Source organism: Xiphophorus maculatus, chromosome 2, assembly GCF_002775205.1.
Source record: "Xiphophorus maculatus strain JP 163 A chromosome 2, X_maculatus-5.0-male, whole genome shotgun sequence".
NCBI lineage: Eukaryota > Metazoa > Chordata > Actinopteri > Cyprinodontiformes > Poeciliidae > Xiphophorus > Xiphophorus maculatus.
This window is the reverse complement of record NC_036444.1, coordinates 27,513,537-27,532,420: the sequence shown is the minus strand read 5'-3', so window position 1 is coordinate 27,532,420 and position 18,884 is coordinate 27,513,537. Positions and strand designations below refer to the sequence as shown.

The window sequence follows — 18,884 nt, the reverse complement described above, 5'->3', positions numbered from 1 at the left end:
CATACACTAAACGATCTCAGACTTGCTAGTCGTAAAACAAGCTTTACAGCTTTTTGACCCGATACCAAAAGGAACAAGGAACTAGTGAGGACACTTTGATATGAAAGGAATTCCCAGAGCTTCTTCCAGTGTCCTAATGTTGACAGTTTACAGCCAGGTTATCTCTGTTGAAATGAACTCGCCGGGTAGTGAAGGACAATTTTGTAAGGCAGCCATTTAGTCGCAGAGATGTTGACATCAGCACCAGGTCTAATAAACCAAATAAAGGAGAGAAACCAAAGAAATTCCCAAAGGCCGAATGTGTGTTTTCCCTAAAACTGCAGTCAATTGATCAGTTAGTTATTATTATTGATTAATTATCGATACATTTGCAAAAGCAAACAACTTCTTTTTTATGTGACGGACCAACAAACAAATAATGTGAAACGGAAAAAACAGATTTGCATAGCTATAAGTATTTGTTGACCAAAAAACTGGCCTTAGTGAACAAGTGCCCAGTGGTAATAAAGCTACAATCCACATTAAAGGACAAACATCTGGAAGAAGTCATCATACAAATGTGCCATGCATGGCAGGAAACTAATACTGAACATTATCTAGAGTCACAATCTCTACAGTGAAACATGGAAGTGACTTCATCATGCTGTGGGGATTCATTTGGAGTGTAGGGACAGAGAGACAATAAACAAGACAACCCAGAAAGGAAACCTCTTAAAGGGTGTTTGCTAATTGCTGCTGGCTAGTCTGAAGGAGCTGAGTGGGGGAGAGAGTGGGGGACAGCTGCTCTGAGCCAGAAGCTCAGAAACACATCAAAGGTGAAGCTAGATCCACCTTTGAGCTCAATGGTTGCCGTGTTGATAATAGGTTTTCTCAATCATGCTTGGAAGAATCAAAGCAACACTCCAGGTAGGTTTTTGATGAGGGAATAACATTATAACATGATATAAACCCAAAAATGTAAATTTTACGTGATATTGCCCCTTCAAAGGCTGCAGAAGACTTTGCTGGGGCTCAGGTTCACCTTCCTGCAGAGGTATTTTACAAATAATAATGTGCAGAAAAATCAATTTAGATATGTGGGAGGAAGACAAAGGGAATGATTTGCATATTTTGAAAAATAAGATCAACCTATTCATGTTATACATTTTTGTTTTAAATTTTAACACCATGTGGTATTTATACTAAACATTAACTAAAGCTGGGATCACCAGCATGATGGGTAATAAAACCTGAGATCACGTTTTTTAATCTGTTGTGATTTCGACATCTGGAAATGCAAAACACACACGAGTCATAACAGCACATGAAGGGAAATAAGAAAATAGAGAAATAATCACTAAAATATCCAGCATACAATAAGCTACAGTTAAAAATGTCAGATAACTAGATGATTCCTGCATTTCTGACACCTTGGCTATCAAAAATGCATTCATTGTTTTGGTTTGTCCCTGTTGGGTTGCCACAGTAACAAGGTCTTATTTTCACACATTTTTATATATTCTAATAAGAGCTTGAGCCACAGCAGCTCCCGTTGACAGTAACCTCTTGGTATGATGTCACGTAACAGAAAGAAAAGGCTGTTTCAGGCTGTCCAGCTGAATGAACACCAGAGGCCTTTTATACAGTGATGATGACGCCACCATGAAGGGGCAGATATTTTACTGAGCAAAGTCAGCGTTTAGCTCCAAGGACACTGAGTAAACATAGAAAGGAAGACGCACAACAGGTTGCTCTGTGTGTATAGCTAGCGTGCTAGCTAGTAAGCTGAGCAAAAAGGTCTACACCTCCAAAATTAAATGGCAACCAATTTTATACTTTAGTAACAATCCTTTATAATCTCATTTAAATAGTAGAGAAGTGGAAAATAGTGAAAAAAATGTTATGACATTTGTTTTGTCTTGTGGTAATTCCAGCTAAACCGCTATAAACTAATGCTAATTTCCTGTTAAGAGAAAACCACAGTGTCGTTGTACCCTGTAGAGCTGCTGAGAGTTAGATGTTACGATAACCTTTTGATTCTTTGATTTCATTGTATTTATACAAGATTTAAAACTAAATAAGCTCATTCCTTTCATCTAAAAACAGAAAACAACAATTGCCACTGATCCTGGCTTCGTCCAAGAGCATTACACTTACACTTCACGCTAACATATTTTTTAAAGGCTTTGTTGGCTCTAGTGGCCTTTATTTGATAGCTAATTGACAGGAAAGTGGGTAATGAGGGAAGGGGAAGACATGCGGCAAAGGTCGCCAGGCCGGGAATTGAACCTGCGATGGCCATGTTGAGGACTAAGGCAACATAGCGCCAAAAAGGGTGCATTATGGTTGTGCTGTGGTGGCGCCGGGGTTAAGCACAATCCACATATGGAGATATGTGGGTTGTGCTTAACCCCGGCGCCACCACAGCACAACCATAATGCACCCTTTTTGGCGCTATGTTGTTTCTAAGTAACACAAATGGAACAAACTCATATCAGCTAGTTAACTAGTCAGGCAATCTGCTCAGGTAGTTAGCCGGCTGCTCACCGCCTGTAGCTCGCCAACTGTAATTTACACAGTGTCACCCTAATGAGTTACAGATGCCACTCCTTTAGGTTTTACACCCCGACTGCTTATTTTATGTCTGAAAAACATACAAATGTACCCATCTTGTAAGTGTGGTAAAAAAAATGTATTGGTGTTCTTTCATTCAGCTGACCAGCAGAGAGCAAACAGAGTGCAGTGTTACTCCATGTTCCACAAAGTTGGAAAAAAAGCTCTCAGTTACTGTAGGAGATGCTCTCAGATCCGAACGTCACAGCAATCAGGCTGTCATGGATTTCTGTGAGTAGCCTTGTTAGCAATGACAACCTTACCACTGTTTCAGGTCTGTTATATTGTAAACGTACTTCAACTTAACAACCTGCTGCCCCAGTTTATGTTCTGCTATCAACTCACTGATAGTGTAACATTTTCCTTACATGCAGATAAAAAGTCATGGAGCAGATTGCTGACTCAACGTCAGTCATTTTGTTGGTACAGTGTCCACAATGGTGAACCAATAGGAACCTTTGAATTATACATGGAACACAAACATTAAGAACCTGAAAAAGGCTAGGTTTGGTCCTAGGCTCGTTGTGACCGTGCGCACTGTGTGGTGTCACTGACTGACCTTATCCAGGATGAACTTGTTGAGGTACGGCATGTACCCCTGATTGGAAACAGGACCCTCGTCATCGTCCTTAAAATGTTCCTCCAGCGCCACCGGGTCGTGTGGGATCCCCAACACCGTGCACAAGTTATGAGAAAGCACCTGAAACAAGAGGAGAAGCAGGTCAAATAAACATTATGTTTTGACATAATGTGTCATAATATATGATCAGCACAGAAAAGTAAGGACACTTTGGTTGAGTTATTTACTTTTTTATTGTGACAAATCTTCTGCCCTTAGAGAGCCTGTTCCGATGTCACCACATTTGCTGTGGAAAATGCACATTTGGTTTTAGTAGCAAACTTCTTGCCTACAATAAAAACGAGCCTTGCTTTTCAATTTAGGTCACCCAACAAAATCACACTACATCCACATAAAACTGTTGGGCGGTGGCAGAAATTTACTGGGAAGTTTTTCACGGGTGGGACCCATTTACTCACCCCACAAGTGCAATTTAAAGGGATATACACTTTTTAACAACATGCGACGTATTGACAGCAAGAAATGGTACAAGACAGGAAAAATAATTTACCACAAATTCACATGTTATGAAAAGGACACTAATGACGACGTTTTCAATCTTGGGGAACAAACACAGAAAATGCAGGTCTCTGAGTTCTGCACAGCAGGAGCAACTTTACACCCCACCACTGCTACCGCTGCTAGCTCCTGCTGGGAGGCAACGCTTCACCCTAGTCTGTGGGTGGAGTCCAAAGATGATCGTTACCACGTCAACAGATTCTTTTCCATCTTCAGAGGATGGGCTGAACAATGCAGCGTTAGATGGTCAAAGCTTAGAATACCATTTCACAACCTAACATTGTTTAAGACTTCTCCATAACTTCATCCACGATCCATCTGGCATTCGTCGCTCTGAGGTTTTCTGTTGCTTTCTGTACGTTCCCTGTCCAGCAGCGTAGCACATACAGAAATAGGGCATAGAGACAGGAAAGAAAGAGAACAAGAGCAAACAGAGAAGACAACAGGTGGGGGCAAAAGGTTAAATATGAAAGAGAGAGATAAGACAAGAAGGGACCAAGAGGACACAAGAAAACACCTGCAGGAAGAGAGTAAAAAAAAAAACAGAACCGAGAAACCACATTGGTCTTGATGGAGCCGTCTGTCCACTAATGTTCTCTAACAAACTTCTGAGGCTTTCACAGAACATCTGGGTTTATGCTGATGTTAATCACATTTAGGCTCTATTAAAAACTGCTAGAGGTAGGAAACAAATACAGGAGGTGTGTCTCGTCACAACAACAAAGTTTCTTGTGAAAGCAAGAAACAAACTCATTAAAAGAAGAAGCTTCATCAGTTTAACAAAATATAAAACTCATAATAACAAGTTTTATCTCAATAAAATAAGAAATGGAATAACCATAAATGTCTGACATATTGTGATTTCTAAAAAAGGCACAAAATGGGTTAAACAGCAACGTACTCTATATGTTGGTTTTAATGATATAAATCTTGTCAAAACGAGAAACTTTCTTGTTCTAATGGCAAAGTTTATCTTTGTAACAAGACACGGATCTATATTTATTTTCTTGCTTTGGAAGTTAAACACTTCTATAGAAGTAAGCTTACAAGTACAGGCAAAACTTTACAGATTTCAATTTAGAGAAACTGAACTATTGAAAACTACAATGTTTTTACAATCTACCTCACAGTTATTCACTTCTTTGGGTCGGTTATCACGTAAAACCCACTAAAATACTCAGAACATTTGTGTTTATCAAAGTAAACAATGTGACCAAGCTGAGGAACGTCAATAATCTCGTGGGGCATGCACTCGGATACAAACAGTAATGAAAGTTAAATGAGAACATCCAAATGTCCGGTTATCGACTCAGAAAAATGTCCTTCACAAAGTGAAGGAGCAGCTGCTGCTCTATCGCAGAGTTTTGAGAAATGCAATCGGCTGCAGTTCCTGTGGTGCAGGTGTGGGTCGCTTGAGGGGAAAGGAGGAGTTCAACAATACAATGCTTTGCGAAACTAATCATATCTCATACCTTTTTATATTTTAATGCATTATTACCAACATTATTGCATTTTATGGAGATTTCATGTGACAGAACAACACAGAACTGCCCATCATTTTGAAACAGAAGAATATGTCATTTTTAAATAAAAAGTATAAAAAGTTTGGGGTGTTACTTTCAATTTATCCCCATTCAACACTTTGCAATTACAGCTCAAACTCCTTTTGAGTGATTCAAACTAGGGCCTTGGGAGGCAGGGCCAGCCAAAGACATACTGTATATATGCGAGTTAAGCGGTTGCTTAGGGCCACCACACCACCAGGGGGAGCCCCAGAGCAGCAAGCTAGCATGACAATAGCTAACCTCTTCCTGTTGGGGAAATAAGATATCAGACTTGTCAACTCGTTTACTGTAAATTTAATGTTTAGCAGCTGGTGTTACTTTCAAATAGTTAAAATAATATGGCACCCTTACATACCACCCTGCATTTCAAAATCCTTTTTTTTTGTTTGTTATTCCTGTAAGGTTAAAACCAAAAGCCTTAATAGCATTGGTATGATGAAAGCTAATTACAAATGATGCTAATGATATAGTAGGTGTGCTACATAGAGTAGCTTAGGAATGATAAAGCATCTGGTGTTGACATGTTGGTAAGAGGGAGCCCCTCCCGTCCCCAACACCCTCCCCAAAAAACAAAACAAAAACAAAACATTAGGGCCCCAGAAAGGCTTGGGCCGGCCCTGTTGGAAGGACTTTCAACCGCAGACTTTAACATGGTTGTGGGGCCCAGACAGAACATCAGTGAAGTTAGTCAAGCTGAAGCAACTGCGGTGTGACCAATTAGACTCAAGTAGTGACAGTTTCACATGTTACACAAGACATGAAACAACTCTTGACTTGGCCAAACTCTTAGTTGTTGTTTTTTCTCCCTCTCATCAGAATCCCAGTCAGCTGGCCTCCATGTTGACCTTTATTGTTGCTTGGCCAACAATGCTTGGCTGGCACTCAGCTGCACTATCAGTGAGGCTCCTGACCCTGGAGAAGAGATTTCGTTGCAGAAAACCTTCCCTATAGTCGCGCTTGTGCTGCGGGGTTTCTCAACTGGAACGTATGAATGGAGACGAACTGAAACCGACAACGTAGCGTTTTCCGTCGCGAGATGTGATTCTTTTCCCACGGACACTTGTTTTGAGAGTTGGATTTGTGCCCCATCACCACCAGGTGCGCCTCCGCCGCTCGCTGCAGTCTAAACAGAGGCGCCCTGTGTTCTCAGGGAGGAGGAAGAGACGCGGACGGCATTAAAAACCAGGCAAACATACCAGAAGTGGGGAGAAGCATTGACTGATAGCACTTCAAATATCAATTAATATACATATATATATATTAAAAAAAAAAAAAGTAAATTGGTGCGACTTGATAAACTTACTTTGAGCTGAGATTTGGAGACTTTCCCGCTTTTATCCACATCCAGAGCCGTGAACGCGTGCCATATAGACTTTAAAAGCTCGTCCCGCAGCGTCATGATGCCAGAGGAGTGTTTATCTTTCTTCTTTTTATTACTATTTCTTACTCCTGTCCACTGAGTGTGTCTCTTCGCACTGGAGCAGTCTGTGTGCGCTGTCTCCTCTGGACGCCGAGAGGGCGGGTCACGTGACGCTCCGTGTCTGGCATGATGATGATGATGAAGGAGCGGAGCGAAGAGCCGCAGCACCGCTCAGCGGGGGGCCACGCGCATCAGGAGGAGGCTAACATGGGGGGGATGTTGGCATTATTATGAGCTGTCGCTGCATAACAGGGGATAAAGAGACATTATGGTAAAGTTAGAGGCATGAATGGGAGATATTTTATATTTTTAAGGTAAAGTTGAACCTGAAAGACGTCAAACCTTCACGGAGGGAATAAAATGATTTCAGTTGTACAAGCTAAGCCCGTTTTACATTGAAAAACAAGTATGCTAGCAGCTAGCATACTTGTTTTTCAACATAAAAAGGCAGGATTTTAATTTTTAATGCCTGTTCTAGAATTAGCATACATTTACACTCAAAATGTGACTTCAAATAACGTCCTACAGTTTTTTCATTATTATTTTTGTTCTGCCTGAATAAAAAAAAATGACTTGGTTTTAGCATGCTAACATACCAATGTTATTCCAATTTAAATGAATACAAAAAAACCTCTTCATAATACAAGAAAAATGTTAAATATATCAAAAGATGAACTTAGCCGTTCGTTTGTTTTAAACATTTGTTTTGAAGTTTCGTCCAGTCATCAAGTCTTTGTGTTTAGCATAGCGTAGCCATAAGGCGCTTCTCAATTTATTACATATCATGAGAAATATAATCTATTTTATTTAAAAGTATGGAACTCCGTTTTTATTTTAAAAGTATATGTGTATATATATGTGAATACAAAGTACTGAGAGAGAAGCAACACATACAGAGAAAATGCAAATCCCATGATGGTTTTAAACTCTGAACCTTCTTTTATTTTCACATTTTCTTTTATTTTCAAATGTTTGTAGTCTGTTAGTGCTTTCAACTTACCATTGTTTCACTGCATGGCGAAAATTTGGATCAGAGCACATTTCTTCTTTTCTTTTTTTTAAAAATCACCAATTAAGAATATTTTTCAAAGGAGACCTGACCCTCATATTCATGTTTGAATGGCCCAGTCAAAGTCTGACGTTCACTGATGCTCTACATTCAGTCTACTTGGGCTTAAAGTATTTTGCCAAGATCAGTCAAAAACACCTCGCTACATTTGCAAATATATTTGGAGGAGGAGTATCCCAAAAATATTGAATAGTTCAGCTCATTATTATTCGTACCTCAACCAATTTTTTTGGTTCAAATAATTTTAAGAGAACCAAAGAAAATGGTTTCTAATTAAGACTTCTTCTCTTGTATGTTATTTTTGAACTTGGAAATAATGCAATCGCCACAATTTAACAAAAAGATCATTCACGAGAATTTATTACAGAACATATGTACATGTTGCAGCAACAAACGCTTTGTGTGTTAGGGGTTACAAGAACATGAAGAGGAGTAATCCTTTCGACATTCAGAGTATGAGCTTTGGGAAGCCGACGGCAGGACAGGACGATGATTGTTCTAATGCTACAGGAGGGCTGGGGGGTCTGGAAGCACAGATCACCAGGGAAACTAAAACCAAAGAGTGGATCCGTCCAAAACCTCTCAAATAACGAGTCCGATTACTGGTTTCTGTAATTTAAAACAGAACGAAGTCTTCAGATCACATGATCCAAAAATCCATCCAAACTGAAACGGGAAAGGGGTCGAATGGTGGAATAAGAGCCAACAATCTCTAGAACAGTCCAAACTTTGAGTAGAAGCCCTGACACACACACACAACATCAATAGCAGCAAGATAGTTTCTTTTTTTTTCTTTGTCTTCCTTAAAACGCTGTGGTAAGCAGTAGTACCAAATGTTGCCCTGCAAAGTGCTCCTTTCCAAACAGTCATGGTCGCTCTCCAGAACATCAGGCAGTAAGGTGCGCACGGCTAAAGGGAAGTACATTCACTCCGAAGGGAGCGACGAATCGCCGACGGGCTCCACCGTCGTCCGGGCAACCTGGCAGAGAGCTTGACGTCTTGGCAAACTTAAGGAATGACTGAGAGTGAAAGGTAAAGCAACTACCTTTAAGGAAATAAGAGTTTCTTCCCCCCCCAAAAAAGGAGGAAAAACAAAAAAAGCCCACCAGAAATGGGGCTGAACTACACCAGAGTTTATTGAGAGAACTTCCAGTTCGGTGTAGCAACAGTCTACAGCTCGGGTCGGGCAGAAGACCCCAACAATAACGGACAGGGGGGTTGGGAGATTCTTCTCCAAACACCAGACCGCCTCTACTCCTTAAGAAGGTCCATGAGCCTTTGGGTTTCAGGTCAGTAGATGGTGAGGCTGACCGACCGGTTCATCTTCTTCCCGATGAGTCTGGAAGTTCTGGGGTTGGACTGGAGTGTGGAGCGGGTCAGGATCCGGTCAGTGGACAGCACCTTCTCTTCGGCCACCGCTCTGGCCTGCTGGGCTTTCTTCAGCTCTCTGGAGAAGACGCAGAGGAGAAGGGTTACAAGCTTGAACTCGAGAGCAACAGGAAGTGGCGTGGGTGGGTTCGTTTTCATTTAATTTGGTCGACTCTTCATCAGATTATCCCTACGGTTTAAAAGTTCTTTTTCGCGAGACACCAAAACAATAAATGAAAAGAAAAAAAAAATCTGAAAGAACGCAACATATAGTCAAAAATCAGAAGTAAAATTGGTCCACAGCTGCAAGTGTTTTGAAACAAAAAAAAAAAAGTTTAAATTACACATCTCATCTTCTTAATCTGAGATGATTTCAAATTTTTTAAATACCAGGTTGTTAAACTGCTGTTATTTATAAAAGACAGCAGCACAGAGGTTTTAATATTTTTGCACAATGTGCACAATATGAAATCCCTTTAATTCAGCTTTCATTTTGGCTTACAACTGTATCAAATATTAGGCTGAAACGATTCATCGACTTGAAATAACCGTCTACTAATGTAGTAAGTAGTGATTAATCGTTAACTGGAGTAACTGGCTCATAAAAAGGCCAACTGATGAAGGAACAGCATCCTCAGAGTAGTAACTAAGCTAAAACTGAACAAAAAAATAAACATTTTTAATTTAATAAAAATATATATTTATCTTAGTCTAAATATATTCTACCAGAACTCCAAATGTCAGTTTTAGATTCAAAACCAACACCTTTAAATTCTGTAAAAAAAAAATTTAATAAAATTAAGCTCCTTTTGCTGCCCATACTAAATTGGTTAATCCAAAAAAAAAAAAAAAAAGAATAATAATTTACATGTTGATGTTAGATGTGGTCTTTTGCTACAAATAATCACGTGTTCACTGAAGAAATGCTACGTTGTTGCATTGTAGACAAAAAAAAATATTTTCTTATTTAAAAACAGAATTGAATTGTTTGTTTATTCGGATATTTCAATACATTTTCAATATTGTGGGAAAAAAAGGCTATAAAAAATGTGCAGAATGCGGAACATATTTTATACAATTAATCAAAAATAATCGATATCCAAAATAATAGCTGCAGCCCTAATTTTTTTTTGTTTTTTTAAACTATGTTTTCCATTATCTTCTGTACAATGGTATCAATATGTGATAAGCATTTTTAAAGCACTGCAAACATCGGTTAAATAAAAAACATGATCCAACTTGAAATTGAACGTTTGGTTTGAAACGGGAAACGGCGGCATTTCCACTCGGTGACGAACTGAACTCGTTCTTCCTGGAAACAGCCGCTGCTGTTCCTCGCGCTGCACTTACTTTTGCAGCAGAGCGTTCTTAAACTTCTCAGCGTTGAGCTCGACTCGGAGCTGGTCGGCGCTCATCCTGGCCGCCGTCAGCAGCACCGGGTGTTTGATGAGGTCAGAGGCCGACGGTCGTTTGGTTGGGTCTGGATGGATCATCAGCTGGAAGAAAACAAAACAAAACGATACACAATTGGAAAGGAAAACTACACCGCTGTATTTACCGAGAAAAATTAGAATAACGTGCAACAGCTAAATAAAAATGTCTGCATAATATGCTGTTCGAAAAAAAAAGAAAAAGAGTATCATCATGAAAACGGGGCCGAACTTTTAGCCAGAAAATCCAGAGCAAAAGCTCCAGAAGAGAAGCAGCGTGTTCAGGACTTGAGACACAAATACGGTTCATTCAGGCTGAGAGAGAGGCAAACTCTCAGCAAGCAACAGGAAGGCTCAGTGCTATAACAGAGTACTAGGGACAGTGTTGGTTTAAAAAGAAAAAAGTATATTTCTAAAAATCTCAGCGATTTTTAGATAGGTAGTCTCAAAAGTTTTCTAGAAAAAATAAAAAAACTTCGACATATTTGAGTTTGAAAACTCAAAAATTTGCTTGGGAAAAAAAAAAAAAAAAAAAAACACCCTCAAATTTTGAGATTTATCTGAGAACTCTGGAAAATGTTCGATTTTTGAAACTCAGAAACTTCCATGTTATTTCTAGAGCATGTCAACTTTTCTGGCAGAAATGTATTTTTCTATCTACAATTGCCGTAATACGCCGCTGTAGAATGCATTCAATTTATTTAAATTCCAGGATTTTTAACATGCTTACAAAGAATATGCTGGATTAGGATATTTTAGCAGGCTTTTAGATTTCTCTGAATTTTGGTAAGAAATTACATTTTGTCGGATGAAGACATTGAGACTGCTAATTGTGAAAAAAAAAAAAAAAAAAAAAAAAAAATAGCCAAAACACAAATCATTTATCCTCATTTGAAGAAAAAAAAATAAAAAAAAAATGTAAACCAGGCTGCCCATGTTTGGAAGGCTAAACAAAAAAAATATAAAAATAAAGTAATAAGCAAAATAAACAAATTAGTTAAAACATTTTGATTGATGCATTTGGATATATGAGAAAAATCCCAGACTGATGCTGCTGGCTACCTTGAGTAAACTAAGGAACTCTATAGAAAGCACTTGTGGGATGGAGGGTAATTTGCCCCGTCTGATTTCATGCCACTTTTCCCCGTTGGTGGGTAAAGGCTCGGCTCCCGAGGCGCTGACTATCGTCAGGGCCAGAGCAAAGATGTCCGCCTTTGTTAAGTTACTGTACTCCTACAGAGAAACACAGAGCAGGTGTAAACATGGACCGCCTAGAAAATGAGAGACCTTTTTGTTTTATTTATTTATGTTTCCAAGTCAGAATAAATACCTCTTGCAGAACTTCGTTGGCCAGATATCTGCTGTCCCCTTCTTCCACCTGTGGATTGTTCACCCGGGTCACATGACCAAGGTCGCCTGAAAGAATAGCAGAAAATAAAAAGCTGAATATTCAGGGTTCGTACACTTTTGCTTACAGTAAATTTCAGGCACTTTCAAGGTAGGTTTTGAAACTTCTCATTTTTCTTTTGAGAAAAAAAACACAAATAAACTAACATATGTATGTGTATATATATATATATACATATATATATATATATACACACACATGCATACATACATACACACCTTAAAATAATGGCCTAAGCTAATTTGTTTTGCCAAAAGCGATCTTGGACAAGAAAAAAAAAAGTATTGTGATAATCTGCATAGCGGGAGCAAAGTAAGATGAAATATAGCAAAACGTTATGTTTTGAAAATCTTCTCACACACACCCTCCACACCTGAATGGTCTGAGACTAAAATAGAAATTCAACAAAAATTCTCAGTTTCAATAACTAACAAACTATAAGACAACCTTTATTTCAATCAAGCAGATGAATAAGAAATATTCATCACACTAAACCAATCAGTTTGTGTTAAGGGAAACAACCTTCCTGTTCAAATTAAATAATCAAACTTAAAATAAATAAAATCACTTTACTTTCTATAAGGCGTCTTTTCTCCTAAAAAAATTATTACAGCTTTATAGCAAAACTGTACAGACAGAATGTAAAGAACCTGAAAGCATTTTATTGAAATTCAAGCATTTTTAAGAATTTCAGGAAAACCTTGAATATTACAAAGATTTAGTCGACTGGGGAAGCATGGAGCAGCTTACCGATTTTGTAGACGACGCTGGTGGTGAGTCCATCGTCCTCGTCGGATTCGTCACAGCTCGCTACAGATTTACGGGAAATGAAGATGTTGCCTGGAACAAAGAGGGAAACATCAATTATCAGCAACGAAATCATGTCGTCCACAATTGAATTTTTTAAGCAAATTAGAAAAATAAAAACCAGTGTTGAGACTAGAGATGCACTGACCCACTTATTCAGTACCAAAGTCTGAAAAACCATTGAAAAAGGGTTTTTCTCTCCATTTTTTTAAACAGACGTGTTTAAAATTAAAATTAGGTCTATCAAAATAAATTTCGCGGGGCTATAAATTGTCCCACAAGTTATTGCGATAAAACAATAGTATTATTTTGAGACCACTTTCAAGTAGTATAACGGTCATGGCATAATGATACAGAATGAAACTTTAAATAACACTGCAACTGGAAGACATTTTAAATATCCAAAATAAATGAACAAGACAACAAACATGAATTATGAAATCTTTAAACAAAACCGTACTTCAAGAGAAAGACATACTTGAGACCAAAACACCAAACTGAAGACTTTTATCATCCAGTATTTGGCAGAAACAGAAAGAGAAATCACACAAATTTAAGTTATTGAGTTTGTTTTTATTTATGATGCGATTAATTGATTTATTGCGACAGACATGTTTTAAACAGAGAAATTGTTACCTGCATCAAATCTTCTTTCAAATGGTTCAAAAAGTGCAATTAGTTATTCTAAATATAATGTAAAATAAATAAAGCATAGAATTAGACTGAATAGGTCTGCACTTAAGGATCAGGCGCATTGTCACCGATATCTGATATAAAATCTTTTTTCAATATTGGCACCGATACATATATTGGATCGGCGCGTCTCCATGTAGGACGTGTCGGCTGAGCGCAGCGGTTGGACTCACTGGGCTTGATGTCCATGTGCACCAGAGACATGGAGTGGATGTACTTGAGTCCCCGAGAAACCTGCAGCAGCAGATCCTTCAGCTCCAGCTCCGACAGGTAGCTGAGCCGCCTGTAGTTGTCGGCGATGACGTCGGACAGGGTGCCGCCGTTGCAGTACTCGTTCTGGATCAGCATGTGGTCGTCCTCGGCCCAGGCCGAGTAGTAGCGCACCACGTGGGGGTGCTGGCCCAGCACGGCGTGGGCGTAGACCTCGCGCAGCGCATTCTGTCTGTGAGGGAAGGGGAAAAAAAGTTGTTTTTTTTTTTTTTTTCAATCAGAAAGCACATTGTTCAGCACACTTGCACTTTCCGCTTATGCTCAACTTACTCATCTACCGATCCGGCCAGGGGCTTCTTGGACCTCTTAATAGCGTAGATGCAGCCGTCCAGCCTTTTCACACACTTGAACACGGCGCCAAACTCCCCCGAGCCGATTTTCTCCAGCTCCAGGAACTCTGAGGCGTAGCGGGACATCATGTTGCTCTCCATCATGGTGATCCTCTGCAGAGAGAACGGCATGTTTAAGCAGGGGTGGAACACATCAAACACACACACACACACAGATCTAATTAGCATTCACACAAAAAAGCAAACACAGTTCCAGGGCATTTGCATATGAACTGGCACATTTGCCTGCAGCCGTTTGTGCTTCAGATAAATGCTTATTGAGCAATACAAACACCATGTACAGTACAGCTTGTTACATCGTTCTACCCGCTGGGCTCCTGCATGATCAGCATGTTTAAAATTCCATATTTCCCAAAGTTAAAACAAATGAGAACAAATTGAATTAATGAGATTGAAAGGTGGTCAGATTCAAGGACGAGACGGAGGAACGACCAGAAAAACTGAAGGAAGTAGTAACATGATTAGGAAAACCTGGGTTTCTGCAAGCTTTATCAACTCAGATTTAAGACTTTTTAAGACCAATATGAAGTGAATTTTTAACTTGTATTGTGACAGAAATGTACAAAAGAACAATCACAAGTGATGTAGGTTAGCAACAGAAGTTTGCCAATGGCTAACACAAACATCGTCAGGCCAACTGCAGATAACTTTGCACTCACTCACGATTGACACAAATAAGCTAGCTAGCTTTACCCTTGATGGGTATATTGGCAGCTAGCCACCGGTAGCCGCAACCGCCTCAAGTCACAGAACGCAATAACGGTGTCTTCAAACGACTCAAAGCTTTGGTAACAGTAAAGTCCTGGGAGAAAAAGGAAACTGCATAAAACATGAGATTAAATGATCATGCTTTAAAGACCTGTGGTGAACGTGTTTGAGGCCAACCTTTTTCCTTCCGTGGAATTAAGACTTTTTAATGCCTTGATTTTAAATAACAAGGCCTTATTTAAAAAGTCAGTGCAACTTTTTAAAGATGCACGGACACCATCGCTTTTATAAGGGCTAAAATTCATTTATTATTATTCAGGCTTGGAAAGCATTCTGATCAAATTCCACACATCTACAGATTGCACAGAAACGGCATAGTGGCATATTTGCAATTCAAGTCACTGAAATATATTTAAAAGCATTTTCTACTGCATTAAGAAAACACCTTTGAATGTCAGGTTAAATTTGAACTTATTCCCTGGTTAAAATAAATTATTATTAACACATCCTAGGGAAAAAAAAAAATTATGACGAAATTTAAAGATAAAAATTCCACCTTTGATGGCGGCAGAATTTCATCTTCCCCTTCGACGTCACTGGCCTCCATGTCTTCTCCACAGGAACTGCAATAATAAAGTTGTTTGTTAGCGTCCTGTCCAGCAGGGGGCAGCACTGAGAGCTACACAAGCACATGGAGATCAACCTTAACCCACAAGGTCGTTGTTATCGGGTAACTCCCCCTCGACCTAATCAACAACTTCAACATAACTATGTTAAAGAAAAACAAAAAAGGTGACTGAACTGGCTTTCCACTGTGCAATAATAAGCCTTTGTGTTTATGTTAAACAGGAGTAGGTCTGCAAAGGAAATCAACTTTTTTCTTCTTCTTTTTACTTTTTCCATGTAACAAACTCCAAAAGCTTAACTTACTCATTCCAATGCGCTCGCTTTCTGTTGTTTCTGTGCTGTGTGGCGGACTGGATTAGCAGGGAGTCGGGAGTGAAAGGGTTAAAGTTGACCATGGGGATCTGCTGTTTCCTGCTGTCTGTGAAGGACTTTCGCGGAGACTCGACATTCTTGAAGAGAGCAACTCTCCTGCTGGAGGATCCCGGGGCGGAGCTCCTGGCTCTGGACAGCAAACTCTGCAAAAAATTTTTTTTTAAAATAAATGAATGAATGACATCCAGATTCGTGGGGAAAAAAAAAAACGAATAAAAAGTCAAATAAACGTCAAAAAAATATTTAAAGTTTGCGTTCTCTTCAACGCCAACACGAGTCTGGGCATAAAAGACACCCAATCGCTGAGCCCAATAAATTATGCAACAGGTAGAGATGTTAAGTGGGTCAGTGGGTCAGTAACGGATCCTGCAGATAAAACCAGATGTTTAAAAAATAATGTGCATCTCCTGACCAGGTTCGGATTGTGCAAAAAAATAGCATAAAATAATTAATGTGTTTATATTTTTCTTCTTAAAGAGCAGAAATGAGATGTTGCTCATGCAATATATACATATATATATATATATATATATATATATATATATATATATATATATATATATATATATATATAATGTATTATTTTAAAACTAAAAGAAAAAAAAGTGGGCTAATTCTAACCTTTGGTGTATGTGGTGTGTCGAAGAGCCGAAGTTTCCTGAAGGTTTTATGCGGAGGTGTGTCGGGGCAGTCCGGTATCGGGGAGCTGGAGCCCTCCCCGTCGTCCTGGATGTAGCTCCGCTCCGGCGACCCTCCGTACATCCGCGACACTTTCTTCGGCGACGGCGAACAGTTGGCGAAAATAACGCTGCCGGGGGACTGCAGCAGGGACGGGGAATCAAAGCCCTCCTCGTCCCACAGCTCCACGTCGTCGTCGTCTCCGCCGGACTGGTTCAGCGGGCTGCTGCCGCCCACTTGGAGCTTGTCCGCGGCTCCTCGTCGCACCGGCGTCGGGGAGTCCATCTCCGTGAAGCCGGACTCTCCCCCGGTGCTGTTGTTGACGTCCTCGATAGAATCGTCTTCTCCGTCGCTGGACGTGAACTGCAGCTTCTGGCGAATCGGTCGGGATTTGGGGGAAGGCGTTCCGAGCCGATGGCGACTGTAGTTGGACATTTCGAGGATTTAAACCCCGGCTTCGTGGAAGAAGAGGGAGGGAGAGGAAAAACACGCGGTTGGTGCTCCCACCGAAGTGGTAGCTTCCTCAAAAACGAGTTAGCTTTAATTATTTACCTTTAAAATGGTGTTAAGCTCATGAAAACTACTTTTAGCAGTTCAGCTTCACAAAAACTACTGTACTTTTAAAGTCCGACCCCCCAGTAAAAACTGGGAAAATGGCCTCGTACTTGCTAGAGCCGAACGCAAGCAGCAACGTCCTCCGTAGAAATGAATGGTAAAAAAATAAATAAAGAAAAAGAAAAATAGAAACAATCCTCCTTCTTCTAATCCGTCACGCTCTCCTGGATGACTGGCCGACACAGAAACGCGTCTTTCCGGAGTAGAAACCTTAGCAATGTTTACATAAAGTTTGAGGGAGCCGAAAACCGAGCTCTTCCCATGAAGCGCGTGGCAAAGAACTTCCCGCGACCGTTGATCACGTGTCGCCGAACAGCCAATCACGGCTCGACGTTGAATTTTGAAAGATGGGCGTTCCAGTGTAGTTTTTGGACGGGCTGCGTCGTCCCTCTGGTAGTCCCCTGCGGTGGAAGAATGTGGCGCGAAGGCTTGTGTGCCTTCAGCAGACAGAAGTCATGAGTCACGGTGACAATGCGTCCATTATTACTGCCCAAAACAAACAACAGACGGATGAGGAAAAAAAAAAAAAAGATTTATGTATGTGAGGGCGAAAATAAAGTGTTCTATCACCTAAAAAAAAAAAAGTCACTTATTTTGTACAGGACATTGTTTTTACGTACAACAAAATTGAACTACAATTAAACATTACTTGTCTTTAAACATTCTATGCACGTTTTTGACAAGAGCAACATGCTACATTAATGCATGACTCAGAAACCTTGGTTTATACCAAACCCAAAACTTAAACCAGCATTTTAGATTATTTTTTTTTTAAGGCTGCATTAGCATGGACAAATTTGAAAGTTAAGTCAGAATAAAATTATGCCATGCAAATTAAATTTCTTCACTTAATTTTATGTGTTTATTGCATTTTTAGACCCCTTAAAACATGTGATTCTGGCACCATTTGAGAGCGGGGCCAAGAGTTGTTTTTTTCTCTAACAATTATATTATTCATATGATTGCAAGTGTGTTTAACAAGATGCCAGTAAGAGTGCAAATGCAATTTCTGAATGTTTGGATCTTGGATTAAGTGCTTGCTGCCCCTCCCACACCTGATGCTGCAACACTGCAGCACTTTAGATATATTTGCAGTTGTGAACATTTTCAGGGGGTCAAATTGGAAGCTAGAGGGAGCACCTCTTAAGTCCAGTAAGGTGAACCCCAGGAAGGCGAAGCTGCTTTCAAAACAAGCTAAGGGTGACGTGTCTGGTACTCCAGCAGTAGTATCAGCCTGTTATACTAGCAAAACGGCAAAATTGTGTAATATTTTAACTCTGCACTCTTAAACTACTACTAAATTTCACGTCACCACTTTGCAGCAAATCTCCCCTTAAAAATGGCTAATAAATAGTTCATAGACATGTTATTAATTCATCTCTAAACACTATAAATTGTTTATTATGCATCAATTAAGGGTGAGAAAGAGAAAAAAATTATGCAAATAGTGATTCAAATTTGTAAACTTTTATATTTTATCTGGTGTTATGCTAAATCTTTTAGACTACCTTATAAGCACAACAAGCATTTGTGATGTAATTTTCTTTAGCATATGGCCTCCTTAGCATCAATTAATGCATAATAAACAGTTATTAATGATTTATAAAGTATTTATAGACAAATTGGTAACTATAAACTATTAGCCATCGATAAGGGGAGTCTTATTGATTAGCAAGTGTTATAATAACCTAATACATTGGTTTTAGCTGTAGAAAGTGTCATTTTTCTGTTTTAAACTTAAATAGAACACACAGTTTTGTTTCAAACGTTTGTG

The 18,884-nt window shown here is 39.5% G+C and overlaps 2 protein-coding genes across 3 annotated transcripts in view; both read right to left on the bottom strand.

Annotated features, from left to right (window-relative positions):
* Positions 1 to 6,810, bottom strand: part of LOC102221067 (switch-associated protein 70-like) — a 35,032-nt gene extending 28,222 nt beyond the window's left edge. Inside the window, exons 1-2 of one of the 2 annotated variants that reach the window (XM_005807438.2) lie at positions 6,599 to 6,810; positions 3,152 to 3,292 (exon numbers count right to left, since the gene is read on the bottom strand). In XM_005807438.2, coding sequence (XP_005807495.1) covers positions 3,152 to 3,292; positions 6,599 to 6,694 — 237 coding nt within the window. In that variant the 5' untranslated portion in view covers positions 6,695 to 6,810. Of the gene's footprint in view, positions 1 to 3,151; positions 3,293 to 3,399; positions 3,482 to 6,598 lie in introns of those variants that run through there. The other variant, XM_023350940.1, reaches the window with a different exon arrangement.
* Positions 6,811 to 8,115: 1,305 nt separating this feature from the next.
* On the bottom strand, positions 8,116 to 17,592 carry wee1 (WEE1 G2 checkpoint kinase). The gene is made up of 10 exons (XM_005807460.3): positions 16,439 to 17,592; positions 15,749 to 15,960; positions 15,375 to 15,441; positions 14,031 to 14,203; positions 13,664 to 13,932; positions 12,741 to 12,830; positions 11,913 to 11,998; positions 11,645 to 11,815; positions 10,503 to 10,648; positions 8,116 to 9,231 (listed from the first exon to the last, which is right to left on the bottom strand). The coding sequence occupies exons 1-10, from the start codon at positions 16,928 to 16,930 to the stop codon at positions 9,075 to 9,077; spliced, it is 1,863 nt and encodes a 620-aa protein (XP_005807517.1). The 5' UTR covers positions 16,931 to 17,592; the 3' UTR covers positions 8,116 to 9,074.
* Between the last annotated feature and the right edge of the window lie 1,292 nt (positions 17,593 to 18,884).

What these genes read in the sequence shown, in the direction of transcription:
- wee1 (XM_005807460.3), bottom strand. Translation starts at nt 16,930, where the DNA reads ATGTCCAACTACAGTCGCCATCGGCTCGGAACGCCTTCCCCCAAATCC. An exon ending in ACACACCACATACACCAAAG is followed by an intron (nt 15,961 to 16,438) that starts GTTAGAATTAGC and finishes AATTTTTTGCAG; the next exon opens with AGTTTGCTGTCCAGAGCCAG. An exon ending in CAGCGTCGTCTACAAAATCG is followed by an intron (nt 11,999 to 12,740) that starts GTAAGCTGCTCC and finishes CTATTCTTTCAG; the next exon opens with GCGACCTTGGTCATGTGACC.